At 32.5% G+C, this 18,447-nt stretch overlaps 1 protein-coding gene across 6 annotated transcripts in view; it reads right to left on the bottom strand.

Annotated features, from left to right (window-relative positions):
* The window catches only part of LOC126894484 (hormone receptor 4), a 50,948-nt gene that overhangs the window by 25,052 nt on the left and 7,449 nt on the right, over window positions 1-18,447 (bottom strand). Inside the window, exon 1 of one of the 6 annotated variants that reach the window (XM_050665540.1) lies at window positions 12,594-12,867. The exons of 4 other annotated variants lie outside the window; for them this stretch is intronic. In XM_050665540.1, coding sequence (XP_050521497.1) covers window positions 12,594-12,699 — 106 coding nt within the window. In that variant the 5' untranslated portion in view covers window positions 12,700-12,867. Of the gene's footprint in view, window positions 1-12,593; window positions 12,868-18,447 lie in introns of those variants that run through there. One more of the 6 variants, XM_050665538.1, reaches the window with a different exon arrangement.

Raw genomic sequence — 18,447 nt, 5'->3', positions numbered from 1 at the left:
ATGAAATACTACCGACAGTGTATTTGTATTTTATGCCAACAAATAACAAATTAACGATCGTTTTGCAAATAAAAATTCTATGTGACAAGCACTTAAATCCTCTAAAATCATATCGTTAGCGGTTTCAGTATGAAGAGTTCAATTACGTCAATATATAAAATACGCAATTCAACCGAAAAATATTTCTATTGCCAAACACAATAGTGATAAGTAAAGGCATATGCTTAAAATCAAGTATTGTATTTCACAAATCTTTTCGCTTTGGTCTACGACATAACGACATGCACAGCATTAATATAAACATGGCGATGATATACATATGATATCTAGTTGACATTGATCGACTGCCGCCGTTTGCTCTGATGAAGACGATACCATTGGGAAGACTCGTTTTCGTTTTTAACACGTCATCAGATCAAGTATAACGGTTCATTTACGTTTAGAAATTTTCACTTTTTACTCATCAGACGTGCACACTTTCCCTTTGATCCGAATTACCACTTTCGCGGCCGATGGTACCGTTATACTCGTTGCATTGAACGTGCAGCACAAGTTGTACGGCGTCAGTGTGTGCTAACGGGATAAATAGTGTTGGGCAGGGGAGAGAAGATACTTGTTCGTATCGATACTGACAAAACGGCCGTTCTCTGTAATGATCACCGGGCGAGAAGCATAAACGATAATTAAAATTCGTCCCGGGTGCAATATTTGTACTTGAAATTCTTACGGCGTTTTAAAGACATTCGTAGTAATGGAGGGGAAGTAGTACTGTTAGTTTCTACTGAACGCTTAAATCGCGGAGCATTCAAAACAATGCAATTTTCTGGTCAATGACTTTCGGGGGGTTCAACAGCCAATACTGGAGAAAGAGCCTAAAGTTTTATATATTAAAACAAATTACGTACAATTGGTATCGTGTTTTTATTTTGAATTCATTTAAACAAATGCTGATTTTGACAATACAACTTTATTACCTTCAAATAACGTTTACAGGTTATTTTCGGTTTATCGTTTAGGAGCAAGAGAGCATAATTTGTTAATTAAATTTACAGCTTATACAATTATAATTGAAAAATGTAATGCCGAGCGCTGCTCATAATGATGACGGGTTGCGGGTCGTTATTATTTTGATAGGTCGTGTTAAAATATATAGTTGATTAATTTATGTTGTGCGATCTCGTTATATAAACTATATTTCAAACTTGAACAAATATATCGTACACCAAGTATTATAAAATAGACGATGTTGTTGACTGTGTAACACGATAGAAACTGGTTGGCCGCGGGTTATTAACATAACGTTGCATAAATATCAAATGAAAAGTTTACATATTCCGAACAACGAGTAATCATCGTGATGCTGTTGAACACTGGAGGATCGAATCATAAGAATAAATTACGAGCTGTCTTTTTAGGAGAATAATCTATTTTCTATAAAACACGAGTTTTCACGTTGGACGAAAATCGAAAGTGTTGCTATAAATAGAAAGATCTTGTGGCAATAACTGTGCGCAATCGCCATGGTGCGAGCTGCAGCATGCGGTTAAGTCATGTACAGTTACAGTTCCTTGGCTTAAAAAACTGCAGTCGTTCGAGTACAGTGTCGATAACGGTTTCAGACGTGACTCGATATTCATAACCCGGTAGACGGGCAACTATGGTGAAAGTGCCGTATATATATATTTATGATAAACGTTGGTATATTCGGTTGTGTACCTGGTGCCGTCGGTTGTTATAGCCTTCGCGCTCGTTGTAATCCTGACCACAACCTTCTTTTTTTCCTTTCACTGTCGTCGACTGTATAACAACAACAGTTAACGACGTGAAGTAACAAAAAATGGAGAGTGTACATTTAGTTTAACGACCGCCCGAGAAATATCTTTTTTATTTTTTTCAATCTATCGGCCTCCCCAACGGCATTTATACGGTGCACGCCGTTGACGACCTTTTGTTGATAAGGACGGGCGTCATTAGATCGCCGGCTTGTCCGGAAGACGAAGAAAAGATTTATACTGTCGCCGACCGCGTCGTAAAATTCCTCGGGAAAACCGCACACAAAAAATAATGTTCCCAGCGGTCTCCGTGGAGTTGTAATTTTCCAGAAGGGCGTGTTGTAATTGAATTTCGGCACGATCTTTCGTCGTGTTATTACGAACAAATGTGCGTTGTTTACGCATGAAAATAGAAAAGTCGTCGGTGAACACTGAACAATATGGAAAAACTCTACGATCGGTCCGAGTAGCGACTGGGTCATGACCAACGGCCGGCGAAAACTTCTGTGCAGTTACTATGACGACGCGAAAGGGACGCAGGGCGGTGACGTTTAGGTTTGTTGACCCGCGCCGTACCCCCCAAAGAAAAAAACATAACTTTATGTGTTTTCTTTTTTACGTCACGAACGTAAAATTACAATCATGGAATGGAAACATTATTGAATCGATACGATGGTTGAACTAGTGTGCGGTTATTATTGTAACGTTAACATACATACGGTGTGCAAATATTTTATTAAAATCGAAATTCACGATTCTGCTGAGTATTATATTACTCTCAACTAGAACGAAATTAAATCAATTAATAAAAACATTTGATATTGTTCTAGACAACTTGGAGAATTAGTAACATTGGTTGTTAACGAAACAGAATTTCTCTTATGAATAATAACAGTGATTATGGAAAAAAAACAAATAATTTTCTCACTTCAATGAAATTATTACCATGAAGTTTATTGAACATTTTCCATCGACACACATAAAACTTTCTACGCGTACGAGATTATCCAACAAACCCACGACAAGAGTGTAGTATAAATGCCTACCCAACGCGCCTTCTTGTCATTAGATGAACATCAAAGATTACGCATTGACGTCATCGAATCACATGTAATTAAATCAGTAAATATCGTATCCACATATAAACGTAAAATGATCATTGATGCGTCAATAATATGTAAAAATAAGTTATACGGTGTATGATGCGTATCAAAGCGTACACCCGGTATTGGTTTTTTGTTTTAATAATACAATGTATTATTAAAAGAAAATACATGTCATGTGTTTATATCGATGGAATGCAATGATTTCAATGCTATGCCATAGCCAATTCAAAACCGAAACCATGAATTCTTAATTTTATAATTGTTAGATTACAGACTTTTCGAGAGACACGACAATTTTTTTTTGTTAATTTAATCCATTACCGTAATTAATGCAATTGAATTTGGTTAATCTCTCGTCTTCTCCGCCGCCATTACTCAAACTGTCTTGTTTATAATTGCGATTATACAAATGAGAAAAAATAAGACTACGCCAACACTTGTTTAGCATCATCTTTCTCTTTTTGTTCAGTACATAATAACGACCGAATGGTAGCGATTAAACGTAACGGGGCTTATAATGTGTTTGTGTGCGGGTCAATGTACTTCGGTCGAGCCGAATGCACTAAAAAAGAAACGATTGCGGCGGCGTAGATGAGACTGTAAAGAGAATGAAGTGGGAACGGTAACGACAAGGAAATAAACCAACTTCGTGTAGCGGCGGCGGAGGTGAGGTGTGATGTCGAGGGAGTTTTTAAGCGAAACGTCAGCGGCGATACAGTGCGTTGTTTATACATAAAAAAAAGAGAGAGATGATGCAAAAATATAGTAATGAGAAGGGAAAAGAAGGACGACGAAAACTAAACGATATTGCGTAACCACAGTGGGCATTATACACAATGTGCAGACTCACCGCTTTCACCCGATGCTGATACCGTCGCATGGGATACTTAGGGTCATCAAACTCTTGACACCGAAGTGGCCGCCCTCACCCGCCTACCCAATCGATCAGGTGTCAAGCCAGAAGTTTTTTAAGTTAATTGTCGAAACATTGTAAGTGTGCGCACCACAGCTGTTACTCGTCAGGACCATTTGTCGAAAATTATTTAACATAAAAACAATCAAAGGCATTTTTCAACGGAAAGACAAAAACTGTGTCGACTTTTTCCAAAAGTATATTATTCGCTAACTACTTTTCAGGTAACCAATGCAAACACAACATGACTTCATAGATTTCCTTAGATAATTACTATCAATCATTTTATGACGGTCCGTGGAAACCATAACCTTAAATTACTAATGAAGGACTCATTTTATCGAAATACCTCATTTCCGTATATTAAAACATTTAGATTTGAGTAATCGACACAAATAACTAAGTATGAGAATTAACAAACAAATATACATGAGTTCATTTTCACATATAATATGTTCTATGATATATGTATTTTAATGTGATTCTTTATTTTTAGGTATGTTCAAATTTTACTAAAACTATCTATTTTGTGTACAAAAAATCACTATAAAAAAAAACATGTTTATTCTACATGATTTCATGTAGGAAAGTATAATTAAAACATGGACAAAGTTCAAATCGACAGAAAACGCACTACATTTTTATTTCAATAAAATTTTAATTGGCATTTGTTAAAGTAAAAAAGATTATAAGCGGTGATGTTTTGAAAGGTATCGCGCGGTGTACCCGCTAGTAATTTTTTAATTACTGTATACCCTAGAAAAATAATACTTATGTGTTATTTATATTGAAGAGCATACGCTTACAAATCAGCCTATACCCTAAAATTAAAATAGGGTTTTTGCGAAAATACCACTGACTATAAGGTACCAGAAATCAACAATAAAACATCTCTCCCAACAAAAACATTCAATGATATACTATGTTGATTAAATATGAAAAACGCTTTGCAATAAAAATATAATAATAAGAATATAAATAAAAATTTCCCGCGAACTGCTGACACGTTAAGATAAATAATAAAGAATTCTGTTGTACCGAAAAAACAAGTAAAATGATTACCACCACAGCGCAAGTACCTCCTGCCGTTATAATGAATGGTGTATGAAATTTGTAATGAACAGTACAGATAGCTAAAGTACAGATAGCTTATGATTATAAACGACTAGGATTGTTCTCTGAGATTATTCCCTAGTACGGACCCGACTTATAAAAAACACACAGAGAATAATCCGGGGCATTGTAAATAAAACCCCAGTCTCGGGATTTGCGTTTTAAGTGCACGCTCTCGCCAGAAACAAGAGACTTTTATCGAGCCGAGGCGCAAAACACTTGCGAGTATTAAAGTGTTTTTTTTTTTTTATTATCAAAAAGCCGAACAAATACAACTGATCCGTCGAAACCCTTGAAAATTGAAAGACCACCACGGAATTGTTCTCAAATCTGAGTCTTCGCGGAACATGACGGCGTATAAGAGGAAAAAAAACCAAACAGAGGCCGGCTGTTGAACTCTTTTATAACAAAAAATATTTTGAAATCGCGGCCATTTAATATTTTTATAGATCACTCGACCTTTTACGTAACACCACCAAACCGTTTGCCGCACCGGTGAATTTTGAAAAACCTTGATTGTTGTTGTTGTTGTTGTTTTACTTGTGCTTCGACTATTTCTATACAATGTAACGAGTTCTTCCTTTTTACAATCAAGTTTTATGTAACGCGATATGAACAGCTATAATGTACTCTTGCACGAGTTCGCGGTCGGCAGGGGTTTAAAGCCGAGTGTAGTTTTGGGGTCAACGAACCTGCAGATTTCACTTTCTATTCTGAAGTTTGCGTGGAACGACTAGTTCGTGGCTTGTGTTAGATACGCTCAGTTCCACTTCTAAATTAAAAATACAATATTTACAATGTTACGGTGAATTCGTTTTTATAATTTTCTTTGTCAATGGCATTTTTGTTATTATTCAAAACTAATAACGCCAACACAATTTTTTTTTCCTATCCCATTTGCAAACATTTGGATTGTTCAAAATTATTATATCTCGTTGTAGTTATTGAAAAAAAAAACAAAGGATACAATAAAGCAACTCGACAAAAAAAAAAAAGAATATAATTATTCCATAAGATTACCGTGGTAAAAGTTGTTGGGGAAAAAACACCCGAAATGTTTGTACGGTGCTTAAATGATATTCACATCTATTAAAGTCGTCCAGTCATAAAATAAACAAACGCCGATAAAAAATTAATAAAGAAAAACTCAATCATCAACAGACTATGTTGCCGTATGGTAGTTAACGTATGAGACGAATAAATATTTAAACAGCGCGCTCAATATTAAACGATTACAACATTCTTTAAAAAGAAAAACGAGCATAAAAAAACAGTAAAACTCGGATACACTAAAAACATGATATCACTGTTAATTACGCATTTAATGTGAACGGAATAGGCCGAGTTCCATATTTAAAAACATTTTTAACAGTCGCCCAGTTATACCGTTAAAAATAGCGACTAGAAAAAAGTTCTCTGCCGTTCATTGTCTGCCCAGTTTTAATTACAAAGTAAACGAAACGAGGGCAACCGTAGAATCATTTTGGCAATACGTCTGGTTTCCCATTAAAAACCTGAACGTGATCATCTAAGTACAATCTGTTGCAAAATTAACAAGTTTAAATTCTGCCCACGCATATCATTTTGTAGGATTCATGTCCAATACAAAAAATTAATTAAACGACTGTGAAACGTCCATAACGCTGATATGTAAATGAGCAGTTAGAACTGCATGTCAGTTAATAACATCAAAAGTTTCAATTGACTATTATTCACAAAACGTTTCGACTTGACAGTGTCTATTAACCGGCCTACGTTGTTGGTGTAATTATAAACATGACTAAATGTCGCGTATGATCGATTTGTAATACAATATGCGCCATCGGCGACCGCTGCCAAAGTCGACCTCTTAGAGACTGTTATTATTATTTTTTTTTGGCATCCCATCTCGCAATCTTTCTCCTAGAAATCGTATGGTCAGTGCGGTCATGCGTACAGACCAACGGTACGTACCCATCGATTGTCTTACGTCCTTGACAAACAAAAGCGAATGTCGAACCGGTTTGTTGACAGTGGCATTAAACTGACCGTTTACGGAAAGCGTCACTTACAAGTTATAGCCGTACAGCCTACACCACCGGCGCTTTCTCTTTTATTCCAGTCATCTCCTCGCGATTTTTGTTCGGTCTCGCAATTAGAGAGGTATAGAAAAGTCCAGTTACCACGACGAATTGGACACACAACCATATGATAAGACCGTTGTTTACCGCCGTTCGCAAATAAACGCTTTTCGTGAAATTTTTCAAGTCGAGCGCATGACAGCTGACAACAATATAAAAATAAAAAAACGTCGGTGCGACGTGCAAAAAAATCCTTACGTTGCTTTTGTACCGCTCTCAAGGTCAATTGATATACAACCCAACCCCGTTCAAGAGTTTCTTAGTAAAGAGACTATCATGATGCCCTGTTTTTTTTTTTTTTAGTAGATAAAACAGAATATCTCGAATTCCCGTGCAGTCCGAACTCAGCAAAATTTTATTGTTATTGTAAAAAACTGGATAAAATTGTAGGGCGATCAATCTCCGTTATTTCTAATTACTCTGCGTTAGATAAATGCTGTTGAGCACCTAATGCGCAGCATGAAAATAATAATTCTCACGCAGATAACTTTATGATGAAACCTATTTGAATTGGGTTAACGCTCATATATATCACACACTTTTTCTGAGCTTTAGTTTTCTCTATTGTTCGACTTTTTTTTTTCCTATGCACGTAAATAACATCAAACAAGCCATTGTTATTATTGTTAGGAATTTTCGACCAGCTATGGCTAATAGTGTTTTTTTGTAGGACGGACCTTTGAACACCGTCGAAAAATACCATCGCCGTCATTGTTGGCACATACACACAATATATTTACACTTATAGGCAGTCGAACGCGCACACATACATGCGGACGGTGACGACCTCGTGTGCACAGTACATTGTCGGCGGCAGCGAATGACGAACCGATCGGGTGGTCGAGGGAGGGGAACCGCGCGTGACCCACATTCGCCATCCGAGTGGATTGACCGCGTCAAGGACTCGCCAACTTTCTCGGTCGTGCTCGGGCCCCTTCCAATTTGCATTTATATATTTATCCTATAGATATACCTGTAGACGTACAATGATAATATATTATATACATAATAATAATTGCCCTGTCCGCCGCCGGTGGTGCCTATATATATACACACGTACCGATTTTGTGTTATAACGTTTGCATAAGGCGAGAGGGAGACGGACAGAAACAAACACAGGCAATAAAATCCTGCGAACGGCGGCACTGTTCAATAACGCCACAGTCGATCATTGCGTAACCTCATCGCATAAATAAAGTTGTAGCGGCTGTAATTTTTTTATTTTTTACTCTTCGAAATTTGGGTTCCCTTCTTTAACTACTCTTCTGCGGTCGGAACATATTCTATTGAAAAAATTTAATTTACCTTAATCGCTGCAAGCGCAAACGACCCAACAATAGCAAACGTCTAGTGCTCAGTTGTAAGTGATAGACACTCCCCCCCACAAAAAAAAGACACGTGATGACGTTGATTGGTACATTTTTGACAATAAGCCATCGAAGACAAATACTGCTATTTATTAATAGCACAATCATAACACAATTAGATTTGACTGTGATGGTATTTAAACAAAATAACATTGGCTGTGACGATTGGTTATTTTATTTTTATTTTTTTTGTCTTCATTCAAACACCAACGTGAGTCATAAAAAAAAAAATCTGTGACAAGGTTTCTCGTCCGATGAACTCTCTTGAACATTATCTTGGCCGTACGGTTTATTTTAGCATTGAACGCGTTAAGGTTATTGTTATTACAAAAATGCAAAACGTTAGGAGAAACATATCGGCATCGGTTTACTAGAAAATGAACACCGACTTTTGACCAATACAATGCGTGTAAAACATGATAAGACAGTTACTAACAATTTAAACAAATTTTGTGTTTAGTTTCAGACGTCTGAAAATTAATTCCACGCTGTTTATACCTGCACGGTAAAAATAAGTACACTAATTAGATTATTGGTTTTACAATTATGAGTGTAATTATGTAATGTTAACACTCAACATTTAAATTATTATCAACTAGTGTAAACAGCAATCATATGCATTTAAGTTAAAAAAAAACTCAACGCCAGAAGCGATAATACAAGTCCTAATATCACGGAATTAACTGTTATCAGTACATTAAGTTGGAACTGATAACACAAACACCAAAGTAACATATTGACCACGTTGAGTGTTGTGGAAATGTTCATGGATTGAAAATGTAATTTTATAAATGCATTTTATTAAAATAATTTAAGGACGTGTGGTTTTATAAACAATTTACAATTGAAATCATACATTAGAATTACCTTGGAAATATAATATTATAAAATTGCGTCTTATTTTATTTTATTATAAGTATGTATTTTTTTAATTCATAAAAACATCAAAAAGAATAAATTAGAACTTTCGTTTACCACGGAGTTTCCACGTTTTCATAGGTTTCGTAATTTTTAATAAAATTATTTATTTATTTTTGAGAAAAGTTATATAAAAAAATAATTAAATAAATATAAAACGTAAGATATTTTTTATGTAGTACCAAAATGAAAACTTCTAAAATTAAGCATTAAAGAGTTAATTTTTTTTCTATGGGTAACTACCACAAACGTAACTGTAATTTAAAAACAGATTTGTCATTTTAACTAAAAATAACAATTAATTTACTTTATAGAATTATACTTGTAATTATTTTTAAAACATTTCATTATAATAATTTATTTTATTGACTAATGTAAAAACGTTTTTTTAGAAAAATTTCGTTAACAATTAACGGAATAAATTATTTAAAAAATAAACAATATTTTCAAAAAAAAAAATGTATATTAATTTATGTGTAATTTCATGAGAAATTACTTGGACTAATAGAATTATTATTTATTTATTATTATTAAGAATCACAACGCCATCTATTGGTTAACTTAGGCCGTTTGAACGTATAGACAAAAAAGTTGTGTAAAATATTACCAGCAATATTCTATCAAATATAAAATATACCTTAATTTAAATACTATAATTAATCGTCAACTACGAAAGATGGACTTTCTTCATAAAAAATAATATTCACTCGCAAGAATAAAACTAATAAATGTTAATAATCATGAGCAAAAATTAAAAAAATGTTTATTTACTTGATGAAGTTAAAAAAATTACTTAAAATTCAGGCTATTTCCAATAACAACAATAAGTAATAGCAATGAATTAGATAATCAAATAGTAATATATTATACAAATAATATGAATTATAGTATTTTTTCCTACAAGAAAAAATTTGTTAAGTAAATAATAAAAAAAAAAACAAAATTTATTTGGGATTTAAGATTTATTATATTATTATTATAAATATATTATCTTTCTATTAATTTAAATAAAAAAAATACATGACTGTTATGTCAATTAGCTGGTTGGTGAATGAATAAAATATTATCACATTCATATCTTAAGACTAAAATAAATAAAATAGTTCTATTTCTTAGAACTTGTTAATCCACATTATATTTATGTTATATTAAATGATGATTCAAATTGTTTTTAAAACCTCATTGAAGAAAAAAAGCATTTTTTTCATTAGGAATATTAATACTTGCAACGTATTACAACGTCATAAATTTTTGTAAATAAAAATTATAATTTAAAATTATTAGTAGTTAGAAAATTATAATAGTCAATAAAACAATTTTGTGTTGTACAAAAATAAGTAAAAATGTTTATTGTTTGGTGATTGATAAACTTCTAGTAAAAACTATGAAGTCTTCCGAGTATCTAGTTCATAACTTCAACAAGTTATTGAGTATTTTTTAGATAAGTTTATTTGTATATGTAATGGAGAATTATATTGAGAAACGAGTGTGGTAGTCAAACCGTTTAAATTACGACATTTACAACAGGACGTGTGATGTATTATAAGAACGCATAGATAATTCAACTATACTTTTAGAAAACCATGAAACTATAGGCTGAATAGAATTAACAGGAATTCTCAATAAAATAATATTTTATTATATATATTATGTACATATTGTGGTAAGTAATACTAATTCCAGGAACGAATTTATAAGGTGTGCATGATAATTAAAAATACCTAAATCTGTTTTTTTTTTTACCAAGAAAACTATGTTGACATATATAATTTTCTTTTAAAAAATTGTTTTCAAATTTTAAAACTATTATATACATGTATGTATGACTAGTATACCACATATGACTCAATTAGAAGTTATAATTGTATATTAAGAATAAGCGGTGTACACTATAAAACTAACCCTTCCCCCTTAGTAAATAACTCCTGAAAATAGCACAGACTGATTAAATACAATAAGTATGATCTAATTCACATACAAAAAATAGGAAAATTGATAAAACGACGTATTAAGCTTGACAATCATGAGTTCATTAAAGAAAATAAAAATGATGTAAACGAATATAAATAATAAAATAATTAATGCGTCAAAAAACAAGTGGTTCTTCGAAAATATGTTTTTACTCAACCTAATGACGGAAATATTTGAAATGATATGTAAATTTTATATTTTTAATATTTCTCGTTTTAAAACCACAATTGTAAACCCAACCAAAGTAATGTATTTATACAACAGCCAACCAAAATGTGCTACTCTTTAGATAGTTGTGTCATATTTTAAGTTAAGGCAGTCTTCCAGAGTGGAGTTAGCCTACACATGTCGCAGCCAAATACTTTGTTTAACTTTTGTGATAAGTGTAATAAATTAATGTGTACAGTTAGAAACCCTCGTTTTATTTATGCGACAACCTGAGGTGATCTATGAAATTTTAAATTAAACATGTATTAAATGTTTACATCAGACTCCTTGTTGACTTCAGTACCTTTCTCGAATTTTTAATAATAAAAAAAAAACATTATGAGTATTTTTATCTAACGGGTCTACGATCCTACCCTAATATGTTAAATTGTCTTTTGGCGTTGTAAAATAGAAATATTATTAATGTGTATTAGAGAAGGAAAGCATGTAGCATTAACATCGTGATTTCAAACTATTAATATACTTGGACACATGCCGGAAATGGTCATTCGAAACCATAAAATTCTTATTGGAATTGACCGAGTTGTCGAAAACGTGTACAGCAGAACGCCTACTCCAACAATAAATACACATTACTGGTGTTTTAGCTCTATAAACATCAATGAACCAACAAGATTTGAAGTCATCGACTTCCAAATAGTATATATTTTCTACTTTTACATTCCCTTGTGAACTATAAAATTAGTTTAACGATATACAGAATTTTTTAGAAGGGGCTCACGATCACGTTAGTGATCAAATGCACTTTTATACTGTTGTAAATCGCCAACAATATTTGTATGAGATTTTTGTTTTTATAAATACGCTTTTTAATTACACATAAAGCAAAAGATTTGGTCGAGGGATTTCCTTTTAGTAAATAAACATAACGTAATATAATACTCTTACGTTTAAAAAAGTACAGTAACAGAACTCTTCTTAATTACATCCCTGTGAGGATCTGAGAGTAATTAAATCAGGAAATAAAAATAATAACGAGAGGTATCAAAAACAATAAAATTTGTATAGAATCGTGCAAAGGAAGTATTTTTTTATAGCGACCGTGTGACTTTTTTAGCGTTGAAAAATCGAAAAATTCTACTTACTGGTATATGTTGCTGGAGTCGAATGACGAGTCATGATGGCACATAAGAATTTGGGATCTTGGAACGCGATTAAACTTTGCGAAAATGAACTTATCGGCAAAACCATCGCAGAAACATTGACGCGGATAAGGTCATTGTAACGCAAAAGTCAACTGGGTAACTTCAGCAACGTATTAATAGAAATAATAAAACGTTGCAATTAGCCGTAGACATGCACGGGTATGAGAAAGACGACAGCCAGACACGGTGTGCGCGACAGTAATGTTTTTCAAGTTCAATAACCGGGGCCCGAGCAACCCTTTCACGGCCAGACGCGAGGACACCGCCCTTCGATGAACTCACAGCGGCGCGCGCGGTGGTCGGTTTGAAGTTTGAGCGTTCGAGCTTGGGCTTGTCGCGCGCGCACAGCCTTTCGCCTATTGCCTTGCTATCGTCCACACACCACGAATACCCTCCGAACCCCACCGCATCAACCCCTCGGTCGTCACAGGAAACGTCGTCCCGGACCTATCACAAGAACTGTACATACAGCTGCTTGTAGCCATGACAACCAAAATTACAAGCCGTCCTTACACCCCCTACAAGTTGTACGGTACAACGCTGTTCAAGTAGTGACGTACAAGGTATTAGATAATAATAATAATAACAACAACAATAGTGATTTCGGTTACCGCCGAGATCAGGACGGAAGGATTCACATGTCACTTTTACCGTTTGTTGTGATGACTACTATCATTACGACAGTGTATATGTTGCGAATAATTGTATTCGTTACACGCGAAAAGTGAAAGCGGAAGCGAAAGGTAGTTGAACTCTCATCTGATTGTGATAATAACGAAGTATTAATCGTCACGTGACAGTTGGTTTTTTATTACAATTTTAACGCGTTATTATGAGACAGTTTTCTAATTGGTACTTGGCAACCCGCTCAGTTGCCAATGTGATGGCTATTGAGTAAAAAAATACTAAATTTAAACAGTCAAAAACTCGGTTTTTAAAAAGGTTTACAAAGCATTCTGTTGACTTTTCTCTTTACAAAGCTCTTTCCGCAAGTATCGTATGTGTCCAGTTTATCGCCGTGCAAAAATTATGCGCCTTTTTTTTTTTTTTTTTTTTATTACATGAAATATTTTTTTAAATAGCTCGTGTTGAAAATAATAGCGATGATTAAGCAATTATTATTATTTCAACTACACAACATGAACATAGTCAACACTTCCTTCTCGTGTGCATGTGGTCGATTAACAATCAAGTACAGAGGACCGCGCGGTGTGTGCATGTATTAAATTATAATTGACCCGTGCACCCAAGGCAAAAAATAATAATAATAAAACTTGAACAAATTAATTCAACCTACTTTTTACATCGTTTACCATGTGTAAACGACATTATGTAGTTACATATATTGAAACCTCCAAACGCTGGAAATGATTTCACAGTGCTTGTAAAATATAACTTTAAAGGCCAACTGGTTAAAAACAATCCTAATTAAATCTTTAGTCAAATGGATTTTCAAAATAAATCTTTAAATTTTTTTTAGTTGCACGGAAAATATTCATAACCGAAATTCATTTCCGCGACAAATTAAGATTTCACACACAAATTAAATTTAAAACGCATTTTCATTATTGTAAAACAAAAACTTTCCTTAAAACGACAAACACAAATAGTTTTAAACGCAATGCAATGTTTGTTCTAGATACATGTACATTTTTATGAAGTTAATTAAACAGAAGAAATGTTGTGTTGATCGATTCAAACTCGATTTCAAAACTCTAACGAGAGAGTTCATTCAAACTTTGAACTGCGTCAATACCGTGAATACTTTAAAGTAATAACTAATCGTAGGAAATGATTGAAAACAATGAGCGATAAGTCTAAAAGTCCTTGATCTCGTTTAGAGAAAAATAAAAACAGTCATACCAAATAATTCTGTAGCGTTACAAGGGACACATTCATTTTAAATGTCATGGACTCTGACACGTATACACGTATTTCTACTCGAAATACAAAAGGTTAAGAAATATTTATTACTTAAATAGGTACTTAAAAAAAATAGGGAGCACTTTTTTTGTTGTTGTAAATACTGTCATAATTTGCATAACAATGTGTTTATCGGATGAGATCTTTCACCCTGATCTTCAAATGTCATTGATTTAAAAAACGATTTATTCAAGTCGTTGTTTATAAACAGCAGACATTTTTTGTTTATATAACATTTTAATCGCGTTCGTAGCATAAAAGATGATTAACCCAACCTAAACCCGGAAAATAGAAAAATCGTTTTCATAAGAACATGCCAAAATTATCAAAAAGTATTCAAAATCAACACATCGTATTTTTAAAAAATAGTGACAAACGAGTAATAAATAAATTTAAATATAAATAATAATAAGTAATAAATATAAATTTACAGTTTAATCATTCAATATTAATGTGATTAACACTAAGATACATTTTTTAAGATCCACAGTTCATTGCCGTTAATAAATTCAACTAAAATTACCCCAATACTATGCATAAAAAAAACACGCTACAATTATAAAAATCTGTTTATCAGATTTATTTCCTAATTAACCTATATTTTACCAAGTATATAAATAATTCAATGCCAAAAAAAATTCCGTTAGACGGTAACTCTTCAATTATTAATTACCTTCACACTATTACGTAGTAGCGAAAAAATAAATGACAAGGCAATAAGTCTAGTGTAACTTAAAAGTTTTATTTTTAAAAGCATAAAAGTTCCTCAACGTTTCCGGTGTTTTTAAAAACTTTGTGTGTATATTACCGACGAGTGCTTTGGCCTCGCAACGGGGTCATTGACCGCTTATCCCTCTACGCAGCTTTTGAGCGCCCTCCTATCTGCGGACATGTATAAAAGCCACTAGTGGCGCGACAGTATTGATTTTCCGAGTTTCCCCTCAACGTTCGGTCATTGGACGGAAAAATAAGATGACGTCACGTGTGGCGGCAGTACAGTTGTCGTAGGTCAGTTACCCCAAAAACATCCCGTACCGCATACCGATCGACCACATTTTTAAAACGTACACTAACCGAAACTCGACCGACTTTATCAAATACTAAACAAGTGCACAACGATTAATGTCAATCGCGACTATTTTAAACGGACTGTTAATTTTAAACGCACGAATTGCATTTTAACTGTAAGAATGAAATATCCAATAGACTGTAATTGTATTTGCGAACGACTATTTTTTGAAACACGATCGATGATTTCTATCTAATGAGTACGAGGAAACTTCCGTGATATTCGTGTGCGATTTGTGTACTCACACGCGATAGGCATGACGTTCTATTTACTTTCAATAAAATACTAACGCTATCTGACGGTAATATATTGCAGTACAGAAACTTCACAATCAACGCCAAATTATTTTCATAATGAAATGTTTAACATTTGAAATCATTTAATTTTAAAACATTTCATATCGAACTACAGTGTTAAATTAAAAGAAAATGTTTATCATATTAATTTGGTTTTTATACAATGTTCAATTATATTTTTGATTAATCAAAAATATTGTAAACTAAAACCGTAATACAGCAGTTATAAATTGAATATCAAAACATTGTATTACTTGATACTAGAATCGGTGTAACTTTCTATACTAGAGTAACTATCAATGCTATCTATCGGTTAACATAAGACAAAATAATAGTTAAACGTCATAACAAAAGGGAAAGAGTCATTCGAGAAGAGTAAATAACCATTTTTAGAAAGAAAATACAAATGAAACTTTCTAAATTGTAAAAATGTTTGGTTATTATATTATTCGTAGAAATTTATAGAAACATAATTAATATTTGATGGGTCACCAAAAAATAAATACGTGGGTGTCTTCAAAAATTTCAGATTTTATGTATCTTATTGTGAATAAATTATGTTTGTACTATAAGATTGTTTGGCTTTTAACAAATACATTATTACATTAATAGATTAATTTAACTATTTATGATAAAAATATAATACTCATTTAATATTTTTAGCAAATATTTTAGCTAATTAATAAAATCAAATCTTATGATAACCGTTATTTTCTTTATTAAATTCTTAATTTCATTTATTAAAATCATTTATTAAATGTCTAAAAATTGAAATGGTAATGTTTTACCTAGAATTTTACTACTTATACACATAGATCTATTAAAGAAATAAAAAATACGGTAAAACTAACCAAAACATTTTTTTTTTTACCGAAACAAAATTGTGTGAAAATGTTATAACCTTTACAAAATCCATATGGTACCGTCCTGAATTTATTTTAATGAGGTTTAAAATAAAAAATTTGAACGACGAATTGGAATGTGGCCTAACTGCTCACGAGTCATTTACTCTTCGTACCCTCAATATAAGCCTCAGTCCTATTACGCCTACTTCCGACTTATGTTCCGCATTGAATTGTTGTATTAATTTAAAAGGAAATTAAGTATCATTTGAATTTAAATTATAACCGAACATACATATAGAAATCACGTTAACCACTATGTTAAATAATTAAATAGTGGAAATTTACTGTTTTGGGAGTAACTTTTTATTGTGTGGGTTTAATGATTCGACACTAAATAAACCGTAAAAACAATAATGTAATATTATGACAAAAATAGTAAATCCCAATAGAATACTGAATTTTCTCGTTAATCTTTAAAATGTTCAACTTTTATTATTTTTTTTTTAAATTATTCTGAATAGTGTAGTTATAGAAATACCATGTGTTTTCTACATTAGTTTTGCTATTGGAGTGTTTTATTATTTTAACCTTTTTTGGAGTAAAGGGTCGCACAAAGATAATTGATCTAACAATACGGGCACGCCGAGCACTACATTCTCGATTTCTCAAGACGCTTATAAAAAATTCTCTTGATTTACATTTTGTCACTACGAGAGATCGTTTTAAAAGGAATAATTAATAATTTTCATAGCGTTACGTAATGTCTAATGAGATACAAGAGGCACTGACAATCAGCACTCGTTTAATAAAACTTTAAATTAACAAAGATCAACTGTTATGTGATTCATATTATAACCTAACATTGCGCTGTATACGCTAAGTACATAACCTAACGCCTATCTGAAAGTAATTAGCCTTAGAAAATATAATGGAGACATATCTTTGTATTATCAAATCATTATGATTATGATTTAATGATCATAACGTTGCAAATTTTTCATTTTATCAATAAACTTATGTGATTTTGAATTGGATTTAGCTGTAAAAAATATGCAAAATCAATATTTTTCCAAGTTTTGTATTTCTAATACAATGAAATTGAAAATTTAAAAAATAGTTGGAACCCAAAAAATACATTTATTTGTTAATAATTTATTTTCTTCGATTATAAATACGTCAGTATGAAAATTCATAAGTTATATTAATTACCAGTACGCATTCCATAAGTGACCTTTAAAATTTATTTTGAAAACTAAAAAAAAACCTTCCAACCAAATCGAAATAGATGTAGTTAAATTGATATTACCGGTATTTATTTGTATATTTTTAACCAACTAAACGAGACAAACATTCCGAAGGAGTCCGGGCGGCCAACGCTGTGCTTGTGTACAATGCGCTCTAGACTGGTGTCAATGCCCTGTAGTTTTTTTTGGGGAAACCATGTTTTTTTAACGATTTAATTCGAATTAGTTCATATACCCTAATGATAAACTTTGTAATTCTATTATTCTACCGTCCTATTTTACACTCACTTTATGACCATTTCGCACTTGTGACAATATAATTTGACACTTTTTATTTTACTCAGTTGCAATGGCACGACAGTCAATAATTCTGTTTACATATTACATTTTGCCTATTTGACTATTTATTTTTAAACA

The sequence above is a fragment of the Daktulosphaira vitifoliae genome, unplaced genomic scaffold (assembly GCF_025091365.1).
Source record: "Daktulosphaira vitifoliae isolate Bord-2020 unplaced genomic scaffold, ASM2509136v1 Scaffold_1, whole genome shotgun sequence".
Lineage (NCBI taxonomy): Eukaryota > Metazoa > Arthropoda > Insecta > Hemiptera > Phylloxeridae > Daktulosphaira > Daktulosphaira vitifoliae.
This window is presented reverse-complemented; position numbering and strand designations above follow the sequence as displayed.